This window comes from Morus notabilis, unplaced genomic scaffold, assembly GCF_000414095.1.
Source record: "Morus notabilis unplaced genomic scaffold, ASM41409v2 Scaffold279, whole genome shotgun sequence".
NCBI classification, from domain to species: domain Eukaryota; kingdom Viridiplantae; phylum Streptophyta; class Magnoliopsida; order Rosales; family Moraceae; genus Morus; species Morus notabilis.
Window position 1 is genome coordinate 221,334 of NW_010365881.1, and position 12,156 is coordinate 233,489.

Genomic DNA, 12,156 nt, shown 5'->3' on the forward strand with positions numbered 1-12,156 from the left:
CTTTTCTTCCGATCTCCCACTTAGAATCTTTGGTTGTTCCTCATTTGTTCACATACACCAACAACATCGAACCAAACTTGATCCCAAATCATTAAAATGCATTTTCCTAGGATATTCCTCTCATCAAAAGGGGTACAAGTGCTACTCACCTGTCACTAGAAAGACATACAATTCCATGGATGTCACATTCTTTGAACACCAATCTTATTTTCCCAAACCTGCAATTCAGGGGGAGAATTCGAGGGAATTTCAGCTTTGGGACATCCTTCGAGACACTCAATCCGTGTACATTTCACCCCAAAGTGTCAATCCAGCCTCCTTACCGTCTTCTGAGTCCTCAAATCCAAGTCTCAGCTCCTCTTCCGAGTCCTCAAATCCGAGTCTCAGATCCACATCAGGTCCACTATCCGAGTCTCAGTTCCATGAGCCATCCAACTTCCCGAATCACACCACTCAGAATGATCTAACCGAGTCCACCCAACCTCAACTTGGTACAAATTGTCAGGAACCCCGTGTCTATTCTAGGAGGAGACGACCTACTGAGCACTTAGAGAACATCACTCAAGTCAAAGACTGTCAAGAACCTAAACCGGACCCTCCTGCTTCAGACTCTCACAGAGGTATGGATTCTTCAACTCGTGAGCCTCCTGTTCCTTTTATTGATGATTCTGCCTTGCCTATTGCTGAAAGAAAGGGTGTCCGAGTATGTACAAACCACCCTATTGGGAGATATGTGGCATATGGAAAATGGCTGCCATCATATAAAGCATTTATTTCAGCTCTTGATAGTGTACAGATTCCTAATTCCATTCAGGAAGCTTTGAAAGATCCAGCATGGAAGCAGGCTGTCGAGGAAGAAATCAGAGCCCTAAAAAGTACTGAAACCTGGACTCTTGTAGAGTTACCTCAAGGGAAGAAGCCTATGGGTTGCAAGTGGATATTTACTGTTAAGTATAAAGCAGATGGAAGTATTGAGAGGTTCAAAGCTAGGCTGGTCGCAAAGGGATTCACTCAATCATATGGAATTGATTATCAGGAAACGTTCGCGCCTGTTGCCAAGTTGAACACGGTTCGTGTATTGTTGTCACTAGCAGTAAATAAAGACTGGCCTTTGCACCAGCTCGATGTCAAGAATGCTTTTCTGAACGGGGATCTTGCAGAGGATGTTTACATGGAAATACCACCAAGCCTAGAAAACCCTTCAAATAGCCGTCAAGTGTGCAAGCTGAAAAAGTCATTGTATGGCCTAAAGCAGTCACCTCGTGCCTGGTTTGATAGGTTTACCAAAACAGTGGTCACAAATGGGTACAGTCAATGCCAGGCCGATCACACTCTATTTATGAAATTCTCACCAAGAGGCAAGATTGCTATTCTCGTCCTTTATGTTGATGACATCATTTTAACAGGAGACGACTCAGAGGAAATTATCAAACTCAAAAGCTTACTTGCTACTGAGTTTGAAATTAAAGACCTTGGTACTCTAAGATACTTTCTAGGCATGGAGGTTGCTCGGTCTAAGGCAGGGATTGTTATATCCCAACGAAAGTACATCTTAGATTTGCTAACAGAGACTGGCATGCTTGGGTGTAAACCTGCAGAGACGCCTATGAACCCCAACCTGAAGTTAAGGAAAGATGAGGAAAGTGTTCCAGTGGATAAAGGACAGTATCAAAGGCTAGTGGGCAAGTTGATTTATCTCTCACACACGAGACCAGACATTGCATTCTCAGTGAGTGTGGTTAGCCAACACATGAACAATCCGAATGAGGAACACTTAAGAGGCTGTAAATCGAATTCTTAGATACCTAAAGATGACACTAGGCCACGGTTTACTCTTCAAAAGGTGTGAAAGCCGTAAGATAGAGGTTTACACAGATGCTAGCTGGGCTGGAGAACTAACTGAAAGGAGATCCACAAGTGGTTACTGCTCCTTTGTTTGGGGCAATCTTGTTACATGGAGAAGCAAAAAGCAATCAGTGGTGTCAAGAAGCAGTGCAGAGTCAGAATATCGTGCTCTTGCTTTGGGCATCTGCGAAGGAATGTGGCTTCAACGATTACTAAGGGAGTTGAGAATTGATTGTAAGGACCAGATTAAAATGCTTAGTGACAGCCAAGCCGCCATCAGCATTGCTAAAAATCCAGTACACCACAACAGGACCAAGCATGTGGAGATTGATAGGCACTTCATCTCAGAGAAGATCAACAATGGAATAGTTCTACTCAGCTACATCCCTACACAATTGCAGCTGGCTGACGTTCTCACCAAAGCCCTTCCAAGAAGAAGTTTCGATGAATTCAACTCCAAGCTAGGATTGTATAACATATACAACCCAGCTTGAGGGGGAGTGTAGAAAGGAGCCAATTAGGTTATATAAATTAGGATAGTGTTATTTTTGTAAATTAGGATTTCTTATTTAGTTTCCTAATAAATAGGATCAGTTATTGAATTGATTGATTCATAATTTAGTTACTTTCCTAGTTTGTTGAGATTCCTAATTTTGTGGGATTCTCCGTTTACTTTCCTAGAATAAGTGGACTGGGATGCCGGCCACTCAAGTATAAATATTAGGGCTGTATTTCCTTTGGTTAATAAGAATTTCTCTTCACCAAAATTCTCATGAACTTAACACAAGAAAAAAGAAAAGTATCAAGTATACCTTTTCAAGCATGCGTTCAAGTCGCTGAATTTCCTTCTTGGAGTAATCAGCACCTTTCTCTAGACTGTTCTTGGCAGCCTTAACATAGATCTTACTGTATCTGTAAATCAAAACAAAAGGTAACTGACAACACTAAAAAAACTGTAAAAACTTGCAATGTCACGAACAGTGTTGCGCTACTGTAATTGCTAATGATATAACAAAGAAATTAGTACGAGGGACAGCCACCAAATGTTCACATTTTCTGGTATGTGGCTTTTAAGTAATTTTCAACTACCCAAGAAAACAAGCGATTGTGTTAACCTTGCAGTGGCGCCCTTAAGCTTCTCAACTTCCTCCTCTATCTTGGCGAGGATTTTCTTCTCATCATTTCCAGCATTCACAAATTCCTTCACCAAGTCATTCAGCGCTGCAACTATACCAGCCCACATCAAGACAGATACAAATTGATAAGGAAATGGAAATACATTATGATCCAGTCAAAAATTGAATCAATATGTAACCAACTTTGGAAGTAAGTTGTCCTTTTCCATCTCTGCTAGTCCCACATTTCTCATTAATGAAAGTTACAAAATCATCTAAATCTCTGCCGCCATCATAATCTTCTCTGGCCTTGTTGCTTTTTGGGAAAAATTTCAACGTGGGATACCCACTTACTCCATACCTGCATAAGAAAGCATCTTAACATCAGACAAATCTATTTTCTCTAAATAGGAAGTTATTTACTGGGCATCTTGTCATAGTATAGGTACAGAATTTGATAGAATAGAGCACACCAGTATTTTATTATTATCAAAAAAGAAAAACATTTAAACTTTGTTACTCACTTTTCAGCCAAGTCCCTGTGTTTGTCAGCATCCAACTTAAATGCTGATGCAACCTTCTCGTATATCTAGATAAAAGAAATGGACAATGAAGATATATTAGCAAATCAGTTGTTCAAGACTAATATAAAGATGTTTGCGAGCAAATTTTTTCAGCAGTTAGCAAGTTATACTTACAGGAGCAAGGGATTTGCAGTGGCCACACCTGAAATGAAGAGGGAATATTTTCAAAATCAGAGCCAAGGAAAAGCATTTTAGCAAACACCATGTGCCGATATTGACTTTTTTTTCCACCTCCATTGGTTTAGTCAACAACTATGTCTCAAAGTACTCTCTCAAATGCAGTATACGAAAGAAACCTTACAGACTAAGTACACCCGCAAAAGAAAAAAAGAACACGTTATATATCCTTACCATGGTGCATAGAACTCCACCAAAACATCCTTCTCGTTATTCAGGACGATTTCATCAAAGTCATGTGGTGTTAGTACCACTACATTAGATGGAACTGCAGCTATCTTCACATTGGTCCCTGTTTGCAAAGCATCATCAATCATATTCTACATAGACAAATGTCAAGAGTGCATGCAAAAGCAACTGGGCTAGAGTTGACACTGATCCATCGTGTGCAGAAATCAAAATCATATGAAATGATTCGGGATAATAGGAGAGACGATAGAAACAAACAATCAAAGCCACGCCCCTCCACACAGAAAATACACATTTTGGAGTTTCCACGGAAGAAAGTTGCTAGACATTTCGAACTCCAAGATGTTTGCCAAAGAGAAAGTTTTTAGAATCGAATTAGGATCTATTCACCAAAGTAAACCAAGACAAGAAGTGGACCTTCATTCTATCAGAACCACCTTAATCAACAAAGCATAATTGAAGACAAGTAAACTACAAGATCAGAGTAATACTTCCTTCCTTTTTCACAAACTCAGCAAGAGCTTCAGCACCACGTGCACCTTCATACCTAAAACAGGTAAAAGGAGATCGGAAAATACTTAGGTTACAAATACTGAGAGCTACGAGTGTGGTGAATGTTTACATAATGAAATCTTAATGTACGCGATTTTACAGTCAATTCTTCTGGCTAAAAATTTCTGAAACCATTAAACCATTTCATGAGAAATAGAGGAAGAGTGCACTCACTTTTTGGGCTCAAGGAACCCTTTTGGAAACCACTGGATCGTGGGATATCCAGAAACACCATACTTACTGCAAAGACTTTTGTGCTCATCACAGTCCACCTACCGAAAACCAATACACACACACACACACACACACACACACACACACAGATATATCTTGTAAAAAATAAAATCATGAACTAAAATCTGACAGGAGAATCCACGATTACAAAAGGGTTAATACATGAACTTCTCAGGAACTTCAAGGAAGAAGGCTCTAATCATATCAATTAGCTGGAAGAATGGTTTGGTACTAATTACAAGGGTATCACTTGAGATGAAATACAGAATACATCCCATCAATTCATGAAATAATAAAATCATTTAAGAACCCTAAATTTGGAAATCCAGCATCAACCAAATTATCAACAATATGACAAGGATAAAATTAATTTGGGATCTGACCTTTCCTATTAGAACAGATTTTGCTTTCTTAAAACTTGCACCGAGCTTCTCATACTCCGGTGCAAGCTTCTTACAGTGCCCACACCTGCCATGCGAAGAGCGTAAATAATACCACAACAATTTCATCACGATATAATTCAAAAGCAGCCTACTCTAGCAAACATAAATTAATATACACAATTGAAAAACACTAAAAACTATAGACATCTATAGTGGACAATTTTGCAGAATGTGAGATGTTATTCAATTTCTCGTCAAGTTACGTTATGCTTTAGCATTACCATATATATATATATATATATATATAAAGCAGACAAAATACACATACGTGAACAAATTTCATAAATATCTAGCTTTTCAACGATCATCAGAAACATTTAATCCAAAAATCGATCAGAATTTCACCAAGAGTTTTCACAATTTCAATGGCTCGACGATCAATTCGTTAAACAGATCTAAAACGCAATCACAGTAACGGATCGAATCGGAAAAAGTCAACACAACTACCACATAGACGTACGAAATTCTGTTCGGTCAGAAAGAAGAAACAACTCCTCAAAAAGCAACAACACTTTCTTGTCATTTCTATCGTATTTCCTCAGAAACCAAACAGAAAACATTAGAGAAAAAAAAAAAGGAAAGAAAATCTAAGGTACCAGGGAGCGTAGAACTCGACGAGAGCGCCGCGATCTTGGCCGACCTCCTTGTCGAAGTTGCTCTCAGTGAGGACGACGACGTCGTCAGCGAAAACCGACGAGACAAAGAGCAAAGCTAGGGTTCTGATAACATAGAAGGACTTTGAGCTCAACATTATTCCTTTTTTTTATTCTCACTTCTGATTTTTCTTTCTGTTCTTTTTCCGGAAATGCTCTTGGTCAGTCTGGTCTCCCCTTATTTAGAGTCTGTTTCCCTTGGATTTTTCTTTAGCTTTGGCTTGGCCGGGATATGGAATGATCCTTGCCTTTGTCTTCTTTCACACGTCCTAGCCAAAATAAATAAACGACGGCAAAGCTTTAGGCTATAAACGATATGTCGTTTAGAGGCGGCTTCTAAAAAATCAGGCACTTTAAAACAGAGTACAGTTCGATGGCAATTATGAAAATAATCGTTCGTTTCAACTCAGGAAACGCAATGTCGTTTTTAATAACAGAGGATATTCTCTTTTGGCCCCAGACCCATTTATCTTCCTTCAATATTCAATAATCTTCAGCGTCCCGACCTAATCAGAGACAATTGCTAAAATTCTTCAAATTTTTTTTTTCTTTTTTTTTCCTGGGAGTTTAAATTCTGTCTTTATCTGCTTGCTCGGAGTTTTTTTTTTTTTTTTTTTTTTTTTTTTTTTTTTTTTTTTCAGGGAGTTTAAATTCTGTCTTTATCTGCTTGCTCGGAGTTTTTTTTTTTCAATTACATTTCAACCGAGCATCAATTTAGGTCTCGGAATTTCGCAGCCATGGCTCAAACCAGCAACAATGTCAGTCGAGTTTTTCGTTTGGTTATTTACTTCCCTAGCTCCGGCGTTCGATTTTCTTAGGTTTTATTAGATGATTATTAGTGAATATGAAATTCTTAATTTCTGTTTTTCCCTCTGTTCGTATCGCACTTGGGTTGAGTTTTTTGACTCTCCCAAAATCTAGCCAAAAAAGGACTTATTTTTATTGATTTTTTTTTGTTGTTGTAAATTATCTAGTGTACAATTACGTAGCGGAATTTCAAGGTTTTGATTGTTTATGGTTAGGCACTTGGCGTTGATAACACCTTTAGAAGGAAATTTGATCGAGAAGAATATTTGGAACGAGCTCGGGAGCGCGAAAGACAGGTTTTTTTTTTTTCACTTCAAAGTTTCTCAATTTATTTGTGTTTTGCTTTATCTTTTTTTTACTTCTTAAATTTGGGGGTTTTGCAATTGATTTGGGGCTCTTAGTGACATTTCTTTGCTAATTTGCTGAACTGAATTTTAATTTTAGGAGGCAGAGGGGAAAAATCAATCCAAATGTAAGTTGATTCATGTTGAGCTTTTTTTTTTTTTTTTTTTTTAAATATGAATTGGAACGGATTGATGAACCCTTTGGACTGTAGAAAGATGGGTTTCAAGCGTTTTTGACATATCTTCTGTGCATCCAAAGGCCCTCCAGTGCAAAGAAAGCCGTTGAAACATAGAGATTATGAAGTGGACCTTGAATCTCGCTTGGGAAAAACTCAAGTAAGTTGCTAGATCTTCATTTTATGTATTTTGTTGACATTGCTGAACTATTAGTTTTTAGCACCGGCAGTAAAATTTCTTGAGGAGGACTAAATTAGTTGCCGCTGCCACCGCTTGATATGCGAATGAACCTAATTCATTTCATGAGAGAGTCGGGGATTTCATTTTTTTCATTTTCGTATGCAACATACATGCTGAAGTTATGATTGTTGATTATTACTGATAGAGGGGTCAGAGAGTTGTTCTGTTGTCTAATCTTTCCTAGCAAGTATAGCTGCTTCAGAATTGAGATAGTGCACCAGCGGCTGGCACATGAAGAGCTACTACGCTTTAAATGGGGCGTCTATTTGGAGATGGTTATTAGTATTACAATGACTGTTACTTCATCTGAAGGAAGCTTTAATCCACATGTGAGACAATAGCAAAATTCTAGCCTCTCTAGAGGGCCTAACTACACATGCCTAGATGGAGGAAGGGAGACTACCAAAGAAAATGTTTTGAGAGTTAACATTTAATTCGTATTTTCTGCCGTTCTAAGTGTTGGGAATTAGATATGCCTTCTGGGGTTGGGTGGAAGTAAAATATCTTCAATTTAATACCTCTACTATAATTTAAGTTGCATTCTACAGCTTTGCAAGAAATTTTGGCGCTTGTTGATTTTGTTTTGGGACCACAATGAACCTGACATAAAATTGATTAATGGTCTACTCCGGGTTTTAAAGATGCGTGCTTGGTTTCCTAGTCTATCAAGGCCCTCTTTCTTCATTATTATCATTTTTTTTTCTGTCCTGTTTAAAACCTCTGGTCTAAGATTTTAGGATGCTTTTTGTTTTTCCAAGTAGCAATCGCAAGTTGTATGACGCTGTAAACCAATTTTTAATGCACATATAATTGAATATATTTTTTGTTATGTTCTCTTTTGTTTCTATTTTGCTTGGTGATTTATTTGCCATATAGTATTTTGCGTGTTTTTTTCTTTTTCCCTTTCGAATTTTCAAAGCTTGAGGTTAATAGTTTCAAATTAGCTTTCTTGTGGGTTTATTTATTTATTTATTATTATTATTATTATTTTGCTCTGATCTTTCATATGGTTCATATTATGTATTTGCTTTTTGTTAATAATTAGTTACTTATTTTTCTAGTGGTTGTTTTCTTATTTTTCAATTGTCTTTTGCAGGTTGTTACTCCTATAGCACCTCTCAGTCAACAGGTATCTTTTCATTTGTGCACTAGTTTTTGTTACTCCATTTTTTTCCCCCTGAACTACTATTAAATCTATTTAGATTATGTAATTCTGTCCTCCTTATATAACCTGAGGTAGATCTCTCTATGAGAGAAACATTACTGGATGTTTTCTCCTTCCCACTAAAATTGTGCATTAACTGACATGATGACGGTGGACCACAATACCTTTGTGGTAAACATAGCGCGAGATAGATCTCTTTCAGAGAGAGACACTACTAGATGTTTTCTCCTTCCCTGTGGATGTGGATCTCTCTAGTACACTGATAGGTTCCCGCCTAGGCCTCCTATTAAATTCACCTATTCTAGAAAGGGTAAAAGAGGGAATGTGAGCGTGGAGACCGAGGCAGTGGAGGGCAGTGCTGAGGTGGCAAAGTTGGTTAGAGGAATCTGTTAGATTAGTCGGTCAGAGAGGTTATAAGGGAGAGCAGAGGGGTAGGAGAGGTGTGTGGAATTTGTTAGAGCTTTGAGCGGACATTGGGAGGTAGAGGGTCCTCGAAATCCCTTAGTCTTCTTCCTTATATTTTCTCTAGATTGATTCTCTAAGGTTTCCGACGAAGTCACTGTGTAATGCTGGAATGAAAGTGATTCAATAATAAAAGGAGCCAGGACCCCTTTTTCTGGTTATTCAGTGTTAGATTCTTGTATTCTGTGTTTTTCTTTGATCCGTTTCCAGGTTCTTATCATACTCTCTACATGAGGTTGATCTATCTAGAAGAGAGATATTCCTGGATATTTTCTCCTTCTCAGTAGAGCTAAGCATGAACTGACACGATGACAGTCGACCATAGTACCTTAGTGGTAACTATCTTCAAATGATTTTTATAAGTGAATCGTTACTTTGTTGGTTACAGTGATGGTTTATAAGGGGCAATTAGTAGGCCTTTTCGTTTGTGGTATGTGAAGTCGTTTGGCTTCTAATACCATCTAGAGTAGCATAAGTTGATGCATTTCCTCTGAGTGAGGATGGTCGTATGATGCAGTCTTTAGCAGCACTGTAAGGAAAGAACTATGGTATCATTTGGTTGAGTTGAGTTTAGTTGTTATGTCAGCAGTGCTGTTATATTTAGACGTTTCTATCTGCTCAGTGTTTATGTGTTTGGGACGTATTTGGTTCTTTGCAGGCTGGATATTACTGTTCAGTTTGTGAATGTGTGGTAAAGGACTCTGCAAACTACTTGGATCATATAAATGGAAAGAAACGTATGTGATCATTCAATTTCTGTCTTTCTTTCTTTTTTGTTATTTCAATCTTTTAGATTCTTATTACTCTATCTATTTCTTTATTTATTTATCTGTCTATCTATCTTGTAGATCAAAGAGCTTTGGGTATGTCCATGCGAGTAGAGAGGGCATCTCTTAAACAGGTAGACTTGGTGAAAATGTTATTTACTTTTTTATTTAATTTATAATGAAGATGGAGTTTTTTTTTATTTTTTTTATTTTTTTTACCAAATACATGTTCTGCATGCCCTTCTAGGTCCTGGGTTTTTTTTTTTCCCCTTCAAGTAGGTGTATTTTTATTATATGGGGAGAAGGCTTACTGAAAAGTTTAGTCATTATGTTGCCTTGATACGTCAATTATTATTATTGCGCATTTGTGTGGGAATGATGTATGTGAAGCTGTGAATTTGGATGGCCTGCAGGTCCAGGAGAGATTTGAAGTTCTGAAGAAGAGGAAAGACCCTGGGAGCTTTTCAGAGCAAGGTTAGACTCTTAAGAAGTAAAAAGAGACCTTTTTACATTATAGATTTACCCCCAGTAGTTTGGTGCCCGAGGCTCGGAATAGAATGGATAATTCATTTTTTGTTTGCTTTCTTCCCTTAGATCTTGATGAGCGGATTCTAAAGCAGCAGCAGGAAGAGGAGGAGCAGAAACGCCAGCGTCGAGAAAGGAAGAAAGAAAAGAAGGTTAGCATTACTGCTTTGGTTAAGAAATGAGCTCATTAAAGACTAGGGTTAAAACACAGAATGTTGAATTGATTCTCGTCACTTTTCCCGTGTTTTTTTTTCTTCCCTCGTTTGTCTTGGTTTCAGAGAGAAAAGGCAGCAGAAGAGGAACCAGAAGTGGATCCTGATATTGCAGCTATGATGGGATTCGGGGGTTTCGGTTCATCGAAGAAGTAATTTCAGGAATAGCTTTCGCCAGTGCAATTTTCAATAGCATTATTTGTATTTTATCCCTTGGTTAACTCAATGTTCTGTAGAGACAAAGCCAAATTCTAGATTGCAATGCAGACTTGTACAATAGTAACTTTCCATTTTTTTTTCTTGCTTGAAAAGAAACTTTTCGTACACTAAATAGAGAATTGTTTTAAATTTATAAGGGGCTTAGTTGATGGTTTCTTTTGATCGTTTCTTACTTCAGTTTAAAGGAGGATGCAATGCTTTCTTTTCATAAAAAACAAAACAAAACAAAAAGGAGAATATTGTAATGGTGAAATGAACTGCCAAATTAAATAATCAATATTAGAAGCAAAGAAGATTAAAAAACAAAAAACAAATAATGGATTTGATGGTTACGTGTAATTGTCGTGAAAATTCTAGCAGCATCACTACTAAAGACCAATGCTGAAACTTTAGACGGGTTCTGCCCGTGAAATTTTTACCCGAGTACCAAACCCGAACTGTCTGAAAATTCGGGCCGCCCGACCCGACCCAAAAATTGTCCATGGACGGGCTTTGGGTAGGAGGTGTCTGCCCGTGCCCGGTCGGGCTGCCTGATGTCCGAATTTTAAAATTTTTTTATATTATATTTTTATGTTATATTCGTTAAAAACCTTACTAAGAAAAATTCAATTGGGATAAAAACTTGGTAAGGAAAAAAGAATAAAATCATTGTGGGACGAATTACAAATTTGACGAACTTACAAAGTCTATACAAGATTACAATAACACTATACAAATTAGAAATTACAAAGTAAATAAATATTTATAAATTAGAATAATAAAATTTAATTTGAAGCAGAAGGATCGTCTTGAAAATTAAAAGTTAATCTATTAAATTTGTCGATCGATTCTTGGTTTGCCAGTGAGACTGTATCGTGTAAACGTTGGTCGGAACGGTCCCAATCCTTGATGAACACCAAAGCTTCAACAATATCCTGCTGCAACGCGTTTCTCCGTTCTTCAAGTATTCAACCGGTTGTACTGAATGCTTGTTCGGCTGCAACAGTGGAGACCGGGATCGAAAAAATATTCATTGCTAGTCGTGTTAGGATCGGCCAAGTTAATGCTCGTGCCCTCCACCACTCAACCAAATCAAACATTTCACTACTGTCTATAACTCAACCCTCACTCAGGTACGCCATTAACTCGTTGAATCCGCCGCCACCTCTTGATGAAGATCCACTCCCAGATTCTTCTTAACCTTGAGTCGTCGTCGTCGTCTTCTTCTTCTTCTTAGACAACCCAAAAACATTCAAGAATGAATGCGAATTGTCGTCTCGTTGTTGCGGTTGTTTAACACAAGGTGTGTTTCTAAACCTACTTTCGTAAGAGATATATAGAGAATATATTTTTTCCTTTATAATAGGAAATTGGTCAGTAGTGTCGATGGCTAAAAGTTCACCTAAGTTATCTAATCTACTTTCTAAACCTTCTAATTTTAATCTAGGGTCAAAAATAACACCGAAA

The 12,156-nt window shown here is 37.7% G+C and overlaps 2 protein-coding genes across 4 annotated transcripts in view; one reads left to right on the top strand and one right to left on the bottom strand.

Annotated features, from left to right (window-relative positions):
* LOC21395960 (probable protein disulfide-isomerase A6) overlaps positions 1 to 6,021 on the bottom strand; it is an 11,086-nt gene extending 5,065 nt beyond the window's left edge. The window contains exons 1-10 of one of the 2 annotated variants that reach the window (XM_024172661.1): positions 5,736 to 6,020; positions 5,080 to 5,164; positions 4,637 to 4,734; positions 4,402 to 4,457; positions 3,896 to 4,013; positions 3,659 to 3,686; positions 3,485 to 3,549; positions 3,165 to 3,321; positions 2,961 to 3,082; positions 2,658 to 2,757 (exon numbers count right to left, since the gene is read on the bottom strand). In XM_024172661.1, coding sequence (XP_024028429.1) covers positions 2,658 to 2,757; positions 2,961 to 3,082; positions 3,165 to 3,321; positions 3,485 to 3,549; positions 3,659 to 3,686; positions 3,896 to 4,013; positions 4,402 to 4,457; positions 4,637 to 4,734; positions 5,080 to 5,164; positions 5,736 to 5,890 — 984 coding nt within the window. In that variant the 5' untranslated portion in view covers positions 5,891 to 6,020. Of the gene's footprint in view, positions 1 to 2,657; positions 2,758 to 2,960; positions 3,083 to 3,164; positions 3,322 to 3,484; positions 3,550 to 3,658; positions 3,687 to 3,895; positions 4,014 to 4,401; positions 4,458 to 4,636; positions 4,735 to 5,079; positions 5,165 to 5,735 lie in introns of both variants that reach the window. The other variant, XM_024172662.1, reaches the window with a different exon arrangement.
* Positions 6,022 to 6,472: 451 nt separating this feature from the next.
* LOC21395961 (zinc finger matrin-type protein 2) lies at positions 6,473 to 10,845 on the top strand. 2 transcript variants are annotated; one of them, XM_024172664.1, is made up of 10 exons: positions 6,473 to 6,550; positions 6,815 to 6,895; positions 7,044 to 7,071; positions 7,203 to 7,279; positions 8,457 to 8,489; positions 9,646 to 9,724; positions 9,836 to 9,888; positions 10,168 to 10,228; positions 10,349 to 10,431; positions 10,558 to 10,844. In XM_024172664.1, exons 1-10 carry the CDS (start codon positions 6,530 to 6,532, stop codon positions 10,645 to 10,647), a joined length of 606 nt encoding a protein of 201 aa, XP_024028432.1. In that variant the 5' UTR covers positions 6,473 to 6,529; the 3' UTR covers positions 10,648 to 10,844. The 2 variants fall into 2 exon arrangements, with proteins under 2 accessions (XP_024028432.1, XP_024028431.1); XM_024172663.1 differs by having other exon boundaries at positions 6,490 to 6,571; positions 10,558 to 10,845.
* Positions 10,846 to 12,156: the final 1,311 nt, after the last annotated feature.

Bases quoted from the DNA above. Each gene is read 5' to 3' on its own strand.
- LOC21395961 (XM_024172663.1), top strand. From the start codon at position 6,530: ATGGCTCAAACCAGCAACAATGTCAGTCGAGTTTTTCGTTTG. The intron at 7,072-7,202 runs GTAAGTTGATTC...GTGCATCCAAAG, and splicing joins GGGGAAAAATCAATCCAAAT to GCCCTCCAGTGCAAAGAAAG. The intron at 10,229-10,348 runs GTTAGACTCTTA...TTCTTCCCTTAG, and splicing joins TGGGAGCTTTTCAGAGCAAG to ATCTTGATGAGCGGATTCTA.